At 42.4% G+C, this 12,344-nt stretch overlaps 1 protein-coding gene across 8 annotated transcripts in view; it reads left to right on the forward strand.

The window, feature by feature from the left end:
• The window catches only part of LOC132824781 (CCR4-NOT transcription complex subunit 4-like), a 169,423-nt gene extending 157,438 nt beyond the window's left edge, over positions 1-11,985 (forward strand). For all 8 annotated transcript variants that reach the window (XM_060839508.1, XM_060839513.1, XM_060839511.1 and 5 more), the window contains one exon: positions 10,766-11,985. In XM_060839508.1, coding sequence (XP_060695491.1) covers positions 10,766-11,061 — 296 coding nt within the window. In that variant the 3' untranslated portion in view covers positions 11,062-11,985. The remainder of the gene's footprint in view (positions 1-10,765) is intronic.
• The last annotated feature ends 359 nt before the right edge of the window (positions 11,986-12,344 follow it).

Here is a 12,344-nt window from a genome sequence, read left to right on the forward strand (position 1 = left end):
CCCAGGAAGAGCACAGTTGAGACAAAATTGGACCTGGTCGTTAAGCCCATCCAGTGAAATAGCCTTCTCACATTCCGAAATCAACAGAATCACTTTGGAAAGGAAATTAGATATAAACTTGAGGATCTTTGATGCTTTTGACAAAGAGAATCGACATGGAGTTTGTCTGGTTTACTCTTTGAAAAAAACAGCACAAGCTGGATGGGCCAAATACCACCTTTCGTGTTGTAAGTTTCTGTGAACAGCGGACAACTTCTCAAAGTTGTGGAGAGAAATTTGTGGAAATAGAATTCAAGAAATTGTGGCAATATATCTCATTCAAAGTTTGTCAAAGTTTATAGGTGAATAAGCAAAATGAGTCTGAAACTGAGGCAGAAGGATATGGGCAGGGCTTGTTAATCATCTCCAGAACATGCAAATCTCTGTAGAGTTACATGCAATATACTCTCGCACATTAATAATTCTTCATATCCCCAGATCACTATCCTTCCATCGAGTCATGTCCCCACCTGGCTCATCTCATTCTAGAATACAGAACCATCTGTATGGAACCTTTGTCAAGTAAATTGCATAACCTCTGAAACCATTTATGGAATGGAGTTTGCAGAAGCCTGAACAACAACAAATCAGACTTTTAGGATATATCTTTCAATTGTGTTGTGAATTTGATGTGAGTTTCTGTGTAGTTAAGTAAGAATCAAAGAAAGTGCAATTCAGAAGTTGAGTTTTTATTTCCCTTTGAGGTTTACATTTGGGAAATTCTACCTTTTCATCACAGCTGCTCCTCTGTGCCTACATTGCTGTATATTTGAATTGGTTCCCCATCATGGACTGGTCCAACTGTTGTTGACAGTGAAAATGCTTGGCACTGCCTTGTCCTGTATATGAGGAGAATGAGCAGCACTAGCTTGTAGTGACTTGACTTGTGGCAAACCTAGTTTATAGCTATTCAGCTCCTTCCACAATTCAGTGACCAAAATTGGAGCGTTTAGAGAGGATAGTAAATCTTCTCTGCCAGCTTGCTTGTTCCTTTGATATGTTATGAAATATTTATTTTACTGCAGTGCAAATAGTTCAAAGCATTTAAAGCAGTTTGTAGAATTACGTGGAATAGACAGCACAGAAAAGACCATTCATCCTAACCAGACTATTTCTGTTGCAGTTGAGCTGTCTCAGTAATTTTCTCAGTAACTACCTTAGCCTTGCCTTCACAATCAACTGTTTAACTGGAGTCATCTAAATACATCTGTTGGTCACTTTGGTTTTTCCTTGCAGCAATGACTTCCAAATTCTGAGTACTCTGAGTCAAGTGTCCATTTTCTGTAGGCAACCATTACTTTTACTCTTCTGCACTAGTTGAAGCATTGCATTTTGTCTCCTCTACCAAAACTTTTTATTAAAGGCTTCTATTAAGCCTTGTTTCAAGAGTAACCTGTTTGATGCAAGAAATTTATTGGACTACCAGGCTTGGCTGAGCCCAGTGATCACTATTTGTCCTAGCCTAATTGACTTCCAGTGATGGTGTCATAGTCATAGAGATGGACAGCATGGAAACAGACCCTTCGGTCCAACCTGTCCACACTGACCTGATATCCCAACCCAATCTAGTCCCACCTACCAGCACTTGGCCCATATCCCTCCAAACCCTTCCTATTCATTTGCCCATCCAAATGCCTTTTAAATGTTGCAATTGTACCAGCCTCCACCACATCCTCTGGCAGCTCATTCCATACACATACCACCCTCCTGCGTGAAAAAGTTGCCCCTTAGGTCACTTTTGTATCTTTCCTCTCACCCTAAACCTATGCCCTCTAGTTCTGGACTCTCCGATCGCAGGGAAAAGACTTTGTCTATTTATCCTATACGTGCCCCTCATAATTTTGTAAACCTCTAAGTCACCACTCAGCCTCCGACGCTGCAAGGAAAACAGCCTCAGCCTGTTCAGCCTCTCCCTATAACTAAACCCTCCTTGTCAACATCCTTGCAAATCTTTTCTGAACCCTTTCAAGTTTCACAGCATCTTTCCAATAGACGAAAGAGACCAGAATTGCGCGACAATATTCCAACAGTGGCCTAACCCATGTCCTGTACAGCCGCAACATGACCTCCCAACTCCTGTATTCCATACTCTGACCAATAAAGAAAAGCATACCAAACGCCACCTACATTATCCTATCTACTTGTGACTTCACTTTCAAGGAGCTATGAACCTGCACTCCAAGGTCTCTTTGTTCAGCAACACTCCCTTGACCTTCATTTTGGTTGCCACTTCTTTCCATGTCATGTGCAAAATGTCAGCTTTTCAGTCATTTCACCCCAGACTAACTGAAGACATCATCCTCTCCATTGCAACACAAGTTAGAATGGATAATCTGTGGAAAATCTGCTTGAATATTGGAATTAAATTCCCCTGAGAAATTTCAACTTTGGTGGGGAATGGGTTATGGATTATGATCAGTGGTAGAACTGAATGGATACACAATCCATGCCAGCATTTTAGAACATGGAACATAGAACAGTACAGTACAGCACAGCACAGCACAGGCCCTTCAGCACACAATGTTGTGCCGAGCATTTATCTTAATCTCAGATCAATCTAACCTACACACCCCTCAATTTACTGCAGTCCATGTGCTTGTCCAGAAGACACTTAAATGTCCCTAATATCTGACTACTACCACCGCTGGCCGTGCATTCCACACACCCACCATTGTCTGCATAAAGACCCTACCTCTAACATCTCCCCCATATCTTCTTCCAAACACCTCATTACTTTGTACATTTCTATCAAGTCACCTGTCTTCCTCCTCCTCCTCCAGTGTGAAAAGCCAGAGCTCACTCAACTTCTTCTCTTCATAAGACAAGCCCTCCATTCCAGGCAGCACCTTAGTAAATCTTCTCGGCACCCTCTCTAAAGCATCTATATCCTTCCTATAATCCAAGCGTGGTTTAACCAGGGTTTCATAGAGCTGCAGTGAAACATCATGGCTCTTAAATTCAATCCTCCTGTAAATGAAAGTCAACACACTTCACACCAACTTGGGTGGCAACTTCAAGGGATCGGTATACGTGAACACCAAGATCTTGCTGTACCTCCACGGTGCCAAGAATCCTGTCTTTAACCTTGTATTCAGCATTCAAATTCAACTTTATAAAATAAATCACTTCGTATTTATCCAGGTTGATAAATATCCACCTGATACTTCTCAGCCCAGCTCTGCATCCTGTCACTATCTTGTTACAGCCAGCAACAGTCCTCGACACTACCTACAACACCACCGACCTTCATGTCATCAGCAAACTTACTCACCCACCCTTCCACTTCTTCATCCAAATCATTTATAAAAGCTACAAAGAGCAGAGGCCCAAGAACAGTTCCCTGCAGGACACCACTAGCAACTGACCTCCAGTAAGAATACTTTCCATCCACTGCCACTTGCTGTCTTCTTTCAGCCAGCTAATTCTATATCCAGACAGCCAAATTTGCCTGTATCCCATATCTCCTAACTTTTTCTGAATGCGCTTACCAAGAGGATCCTTATCAAATGCCTTACTGAAATCCATATACCCCAAATCCACCACTCGACCAAAATTGGAGGTGTGGTGGACAGCGAAGAGGGTTACCTCCGCTTACAACAGGATCTTGACCTAAAGGACCAATGGGCAGAGAAGTGGCAGATGGAGTTTAATTCAGATAAATGTGAGGTGCTGCATTTTGGGAAAGCGAACCTTAGCAGGACGTATATACACGGGTGGCACAGTGGTTAGCACTGCTGCCTTTCAGTGCCAGAGACCCGGGTTCAATTCCTGCCTCGGGCAACTGTCTGTGTGGAGTTTGCATATTCTCCCCATGTCTGCGTGGGTTTCCTCCGGGTGCTCCGGTTTCCTCCCACAGTCCAAAGATGTGCAGGTTAGGTGAATTGGACGTGCTTAATTGCCTGTAGTGTGAGGTGAAGGGGTAAATGTAGGGGAATAGGTCTGGGTGGGCTGCTGTTCGGAGGGTCGGTTTGGCTGAAGGGTCTGTTTCCACACTGTATGTAATCTAATCTTTAAAAAAAATTAATTAAAGGTTCCTAGGGAGTGTTGCTGAACAAAGAGACCTTGGAGTGCAGGTTTCTAGCTCATTGAAAGTGGGGTTGCAGGTAGATAGGATAGTGAAGAAGGTGTTTGGTATGCTTTCTTTTATTGGTCAGAGTATTGAGTACAGGAGTTGGGAGGTCATGTTGCGGCTGTACAGAATATTAGGTAAGGCCACTGTTGGAATATTGCGTGCAACTCTGGTCTCCTTCCTTTCGGAAAGATGTTGTGAAACTTGAAAAGGTTCAGAAAAGATTTACAAGGATGTTGCCAGGGTTAGGGGGTGTGAGCTATACGGAGAGGCTGAATAGGCTGGGGCTGTTTTCCCTGGAGTGTCGGAGGCTGAGGGATGACCTTATAGAGGTTTACAAAATTATGAGGGGCATGGGTAGGGTAAATAGACAGTCTTTTCTCTGAGTTCAGGGAGTCCAGAACTAGAGGGCATAGGTTTAGGGTGAGAGGGAAAAAATATGAAAGAGACCTAAGGGGCAACTTTTTCATACAGAGGGTAGTATATGTATGGAATGACCTGCCAGAGGAAGTGGTGGAGGCTGGTACAATTGCAACATTTAAAAGGCATTTGGATGGGTAAATGAATAGAAAGGGTTTGGAGGGATATGGGCCAGGTGCTGGCAGGTGGGGCTATATTGGGTTGGGATATCTGGTTGGCAAAGACGGGTTGGACTGAAGGGTCTGTTTTATGCTGTACATCTCTGACTCTATGACCTTCATCAGCTTGTCTCATCACATCCTCAAAGAACTTAATGAGGCTTATGAGGCATGACCTGGCCCTCACAAAACCATGGTATCTTTAATCAAACTTATTCAAATTGTCATAAGTCTTATCACTCAATCTTTTCCAGTACCTTGCTAACCACAGATGTAAGACTGACTGGTCTGTATTTCCCAGGGGTTTCCCTATTCCCTTTCTTGAACAGAGGAACAACATTCACCTCCCTCCAATCATCTGGTACTACTCCCATGGAGACTGAGTATGCAAAAATTATCGCCAGAGATGCAGAACTCTCATTCCTCACTTCCTATAGTAAACTTGGATATTTGCAAGTTTTGAGAAGATGTTTAGCTCGGGTTGACATTCTGGATGTATGTTTGCTTGCTGAACTGGAAGATTTAGTTTCGGACATTTCGCCACCATACTAGGTAACAGCATCATAGACTCATAGAGATGTACAGCAGTGAGCCTCTGGATGAAGTACTGGTGGTGTGACCCGTTTTTTATTTATGTTTTTGTTTATAACAACAAACAAAATGTGGGCCATACCACGAGTGGAGGCTCACTGATGATGTAATCTAGTATGGTGACAAAACGTCTGAAACCTACATCCAGAACCTTGGCTATATCTGGTCCAGCTGAAAATGTGTCGCTGGAAAAGCGCAGCAGATCAGGCAGCATCCAAGGAGCAGGAAAATCGACGTTTCGGGCATGAGCCCTTCTCTCCTGAAGAAGGGCTCATGCCCGAAACATCGATTCTCCTGCTTCTTGGATGCTGCCTGACCTGCGCTTTTCCAGCAACACATTGTCAGCTCTGATCTCCAGCATCTGTAGTCCTCACTTTCTCCTATATCTGGTCCAGTCCTGGGAACTTATCTATCTTTATGCTTTGCAGAATTTCCAGCACATTCACTTAAAGTCAAACTGTTCAAGCTTATTGATCTGGTTCACTGCTCTCACTATCATTCCTGCTGAAGGGTTTTGCCCAAAATGTTGACTCTCCTACTCCTTGGATGCAGTCTGACCTGCTGTGCTTTTCCAGTGCCACACTTTTCAACTACGACCTCTTCCCAACCCCCATCTACAAATCCAGCGAATGTACAAGTTACCTTGTTGAGAGTGATTGGTCTGTGGCAATGAAAACCTGGTCCAATCTGTAACAGAACGATCGTGGCTAGGCAGGAAAGCTTTTGAGCAAATGTGCAATTCTCCTTTTTGCACTGATTTCAGCTGCAGTCAACTTTATTTTGAGCTTGCTTTCAATCTGATTGGCTAAGCCATTGCAAATAGTGTCACTGGCATTGTTTTGAAGCCTCATGCACACTATCATAAAGACACCAGAAAGAGATATTAAGTCGATGGGTTTGAATATGTTTTTGAAGTATTCCCTGCATAGCAGCAATTAATGGTGGAAGTGTTGAGTTTACTTGGAATGCAAGGATTCAACAGGACAGAGAGAAGAAGCAAAGGTTTCTGTGTGTGGTGAAGTGCAATCATGGAGCTGCTCAATTCCAACTGAAATGTCAATCTTAGTGTCTTTAGAACACACTTTACTCAGGCTTAACTAAATATTACTTTGAAGGAAGAATCAAACCTTTCAATGCCAGCAGAAGGCAGATTCTTCACTTTAATAATGGGATTCTCAGGCCATACAGCTTCCATTCTGCCTTACAACTGATAGGAGTTTGATAGCAAGAAGATTGTAATACAGCCCTCCAAGGTAGGACCCTGCCATGCTGCCCACCCTCTCCCATATCCCAATCCTTCTAGTCAGCCTGCATAGTGGAAGGAATTGAATTTGTGGCTGCTGTTAGGTGTTGATCAATACAAAAGAATTACATTTTACAAACTCAAATGATCATATCACATACCAAATGAGTAAACCTCAACTTGTAACTTGTTCTAGATGTGGAATCACAGCAGAACATTCAAGTAGTTGAGTGCATGCTGGTGGTCTGTACAGCAGTCCAGCCAGCCACATTGCCACAATCCATACCCATGCCCCAGGGAGTTTCTATCCTGTGTGTACCATCCAATTTCCTTTTGAAATAATTGATTATTTCATCTCCAGCACCTTCACTGGTGAATTCCAGGTTGTTACCATTTGCTGCTTGAAAGGTTCTTCAAATCCTCCTGAGCCTTTACACTTTTACTCCAAAACTTTGCAAACCCAAGTTCTCGTACATCATGGAAATGCCTTTCTTTGTCTCCCTTATCCAAACCTGCCATAATTTATGTACCTTTTATTCTTGTTACCCCTCTCTCTCTTCCTCCTGAGGAGAACTTTTTTGTGGCTCAATTTTGCGCTGAGGAAGAATTGTTGACCTTAAGCAAAGCAGGATGACTACAATAAAAATCTGTCTGTCTCCTCTCCCCTGAACATACAAATAATTTGCCTGTTCGCTTGCTACTTGAGAAAGCAAGAACTAGTCATTAACTGGGTATTTACTTGTCTCTATCTCTTAGTCCAAAGCCACATTGTGAATTTACTAGTTGACTATTGTTTGCTCCCTTAATGTGCCATACATCATTTGCAGTCAAATATGTTTAATCTGTGTAACTTTCATGGTATAACTGTAATATCCGCTGCACCATGTCTGTGAATTTTCACAATGTGTTTGCAGTGTTTCATTGGTGTTTCAAAGTTGTAACAATGGGGTGGAGAGTTGTTCAGAAGAGAGCATTAATGAGTCTTGGTGTTTAAGTTAGCATTGAGAGAGGAAGGAATATACTGAGATGTCGCTAAAGGAAATGGTGCATCATTCTATAAGAGGACCTAATAGATTAGTGTGCAGCGAGTTCCCTCTTCATTCCCCATTATTTAGATTAGATTACATATAGTGTGGAAACAGGCCCTTCGGCCCCACAAGTCCACACCAACCCTCCAAAGAGCAACCCACCCAGACCTATTCCCCTACATTTATCCCTTCACCTAACACTATAGGCAATTTAGCATGACCAATTTACCTAACCTGCACATCTTTGGACTGTGGGAGGAAACCGGCGCAGCTGAAAATGTGTTGCTAGTCAAAGCACAGCAGGCCAGGCAGCATCTCAGGAATAGAGAATTCGACGTTTCGAGCATAAGCCCTTCATCAGGAAACCGGCGCACCCAGAGGAAACCCACGCAGACACTGGGAGAATGCGTAAACTCCACACAGACAGTTGCCTGAGGCGGGAATTGAACCTGGGTCTCTGGCGCTATGAGGCAGCAGTGCTAACCACATGTTTCACTGATTACAGCCAAACTCTGGAACCCGAGCAATTTTTTGGCTCCATTTCATGTCAATGATACTCAACATTGCAACTCATAGGATCATTTCAGATTCTGCATGCTATTGATGCTTTTTCATTTTTCCTCTATACGTTGGAAATGCCTTGCAAGTGTGCTCTGATTTTAAAGATCTACTCTGTTTTGTATGCAGGCACATTACCAGTTACACAATCATGCTAAGTGCTTCATTTACAATTGGTTTGAATCCAATCAGCCTTGGCGCAATCTTTGTTTCATTTGTATCAATTTGCCTTCCAGTCCTCTGGTTTTTCTATTCGAGTGTGGGGAAGTATTCAGCAGTATGGATTTTGAAATGGCGCATTTTCCTTCCCCTAAGTGGAGTTGAATTTTGTGTGTGGCAAATGTACCCCCAGTATATAACACAAAACAGAAACTGCTGGAGAGGCTCAGCAGTTCTGGCAGCACTAATGAGAGAGAGGGGGAGAGCGAGACTCACATCTATCTTTGCTCCAGTGTCCTCGAGGATCATCACTGTCTCTCAGCTCAGTTGTTCCCCCTACTATAGCCCTCATCTCTGCACCCTTGTGGGCAAGTGGCAAGGATTATAAATAATTGTAGACAACAAGTAATTTAGTCACATTGTCAGATCTACTTGAATCACAGAAGCCAGTATTGGGTTATCCACCACTATTGAACCCCATTTCCGAGACATGCTGGGATTCCAGGTTCTGTTCTGGACTGTAAATTGCCATTTTAAGACCCTCTTCCCCCTTCATCTTCATGTTCACCTCCAACAAATGTGTGGAACTGATCAATATTTTTGCCTCTAAGATTAAGATTGTCTGATTGCTTGTTACTCCATCTTTCCAGTGTTAGCTCTGTTATTTGAAATTGCCAGCCACATTTACCTGTGGTTTTAATTATTCTAAATTGGGAAAACTGAGGTTTCGCATGAATATCCGGAATAAATCCATAAAACTATACTTGCCTGACTTCATAGGTGAGTTCAGGAATTCCTCCTGTTTCTACTGTATTAAGATCTGAAGCTAGATTCTGTTCCTTCGCTGTTTTGTAAACCAGTCTATGCTTGAAATCTAGAGAGTTCACTGTTAGCAATACAACTTCCCATTGATTTAATGTTTTGTAAAGCCTTCCCCTGCTATGGGTAAAGAGTAAATTTTGGGAAAATGCTTAAACTTTGAAACTAGCACATTTCTCATCATTTGTCCCAAAGCAATTTGCAATCAGACTTCTTTTTCAAGTTCATTGACTTTGAAATGTTGGGACATACAGAAGCCACAAAGGAAGGTCTGTTTTAGTATTTAATACATGACCAGCCAATCCTATTTGTGATTTAATTTGACAGATAAATATCGACAAATTCACCAAAAGCATGTGATTCTATCCTTGATCTCTTTTCTATTGAATACATTTTCATTAATGATCCACAAAGCAGGCCAAGTTTCCATCTGTGTGACAGTTCTTCCTGGCTCAATATCTCTGGTTTCACCGTTGGTTCATGTTGTTGCTATCCTCACTGGATCCTGCCTGAGTTCCAACTTTGCTCAAAGCGAACCAATCCTATTTAGAGTCCTAGAGATGTACAGCGCAAACCCTTCGATCCAACTCATCCATGCTGACCAGATATCTTAAATTACTCTTGTCCCATTTGCCAACACTTGGCCCATATCCCTCAACACTTCCTATTTGATGGCTCTTCATGGTACCAGTGTCCCTCTAATCTCTATTGCATCAACTCGCTTGACACATGCTTAGACCCAGCCTGGTGTGGTACAACCTGTTCTATAACCCTGAACCCCCTTTCTCACACGTGCATTCAAAACTGACAGACCAGAATACACTTGTTTGCTCTGCTCTCCACCATTGAAGCTCTTCTCTCAGATGTATCCTAGTTTCTTCCCCTCCACTCTGGAATTGTTCAGCATTAGTCTCCCTTGCCCATCAACCCATTCCTCAAAGACCACATAGCATCACAGAAATGGAGTTTATAATCATTCTAATTTCTCAATCCTTCCTGAATCTCCCCGATTCACTGGTTTTGGCCCTTTTGGTATTTGCTGCATTGTATTCAAAGGTGCTTTTTAAAAGAGAAAATTAACTTCCTGTTTTTAAATAACTTCTTTGAATCTTCCTTTAGCCTTTTAGTTGCTTCATTCCTTTGCAGATTCTAATAATCTAGCTGTAGTCAAGGATTATGCCCTCCCTACTTATAACTTCAATTATCAGCGTGGGTGATTTAAGGTTTGTCCAGTTCAGAATCTTATACCAGTTTTCACAGAGTTCTCCAGAGAGCCTCCAGCTGTTGCGATTATTCTCAGAGCATCGTAAGTTAGTGAAATTTCATGAAGAGGTTCATAATTGTAGATTTTGAATAAAGAAAGAAACGCTGTTCTTAGTGTCAGAAGAGTTGGTGACCAGAGGAGATGGCTTTTAAATAACTGGCAAAAAAAGCTATGGGAACATGAATTTTGTTTTTATTAGTAGTGTATCATACCTGAATTGCTCTTCAAAAATGATAGGGAAATGGATGTTCACTCGAAGGTCATGTTTTTAGGACTAAAGACCAGCTGGCAGAGCTATGCATATGATGGTCCAAATGGCCTCTGAAAATTATATTTCACTTTTGGAAACAGTGTTTGTGTATTATTAAGCATTCAGGTATTCCAGCAGTACCCACATGTTGCCTGCTCTCTCTACAGGTGTCCCAGCATCTACGGGGAACAGCTTAGATACTCTGCAGGATGAAAACCCTCCACATTGGCTGAAGTCGCTCCAGACACTGACAGAAATGGACGGCCCCACGGCAGCACAAGCAGGGCACAGTAACCCCTTCAACACACAGATCCCTTTGCACAGAGCCGGCTGGTCCCCCTACCCTCCACCCTCCAACCCAGGCAACTTCCACTCTCCACCTCCAGGCTTCCAGACCACCTTCAGACCCCCCAACAAAACCCCCACAGATCTTCTACAGAGCTCTACATTGGATCGTCACTAAGGAAAACTGAATTACTCCCCTCTTCTCTCTCCTTCTGTCTTTTCTTTCTTTTTTTTCTCTCTCCCTCAGTACAAACAATCTCAGTTCCTGATCAGTGCCAGATACAATGCAATCGCAGCATTATGTTAGAATTACCGGGAGATTTTCCTGCTCACCAGTCTTTTGACAGCATGCTTGCCCCCTCTTGGGTGGGCTGTAGTGCCTCCTGCTGACCAGTGTCTGATCTACAAGAGCTGCCTAGAAGAATAGATTAATACAGCATCAAACAAAGCCATTTGGCCCATTGTGCCTGTACCTCTTGCAATATCAAATTATGCCTCACGATGCAGAAAAATCCACCAAAAGTGGGTATGTGAGAAAATTGCACAGTAAAATACATACAGGAGAGCTGGTATCAAAGTTCATCCTTAATGCATAATTACGAGTTTGAGTTCATGGTCAGCAGGAGTATGGCATGCTGGGTAAGCATTTTGATTCATGGTAATAAATGGGCATGTAGCTGAGGAGTGGATGAGTTGACTAAAACAATTTGATTTTTTAATTTTGACTTTAGCTTAAATAATACAAGAAATATGTTTTAAAAAGCATTCACAAATTTAATACCTAGACAACAATAAAAGAACTGCTGAACACAGAGTGGTATATACTCATTTCTTTATCTGTCTTTCTCTGTGTCTGTCTGTCTCTCTTGGCATTTAAAATTCACTGGAATGGGAGCTCTGGGATAGCACTGCATTGGGGGTCACTTCATTCATCAGGAGCACAACTTCTCGAAACTCTGCCTGCCGCTTCAAGTAACCTGTAGGTTCTGGACATCGTGCAGTATTTGAAGAGTGTGGTTAACCTCAACGCTAAAACTAAAAAAATTGTACCTCTTCAGATTCAAAACTAAATCTTAAAATAATAAAAAAAACTTGATCCTGCCGCGTTTCGTCTACCTATGTGTCTGTTCTTGAATTCACCTGCGTTCAACACTAACAAGCCACTCTAGCCTTAGCTGCTGTGCAGAGGTCTGTGTTCAAGTTTCCCGAAGGTCAGGCACCTTATGCAGACATTGAGCAGGGGTTTGGGATGAACAATTTGTGGAGACTCCCCAAATGTTTTAATGCACTCTTGAAAAACTCTTTGTAAACTTACCTGAGGATGCCATTTCTCCCGTAAGTTGTACCTCTCAAAAATCAGAATATTAACTATTCTGACTTCACCACTACATATAGCTGAAATGCATCAATTCCTGCCTGCTAATATTAAGTCAACTTCTTAGGATTGTTTTCAATAAGTTG

Source organism: Hemiscyllium ocellatum, chromosome 19 (genome assembly GCF_020745735.1).
Source record: "Hemiscyllium ocellatum isolate sHemOce1 chromosome 19, sHemOce1.pat.X.cur, whole genome shotgun sequence".
NCBI lineage: Eukaryota > Metazoa > Chordata > Chondrichthyes > Orectolobiformes > Hemiscylliidae > Hemiscyllium > Hemiscyllium ocellatum.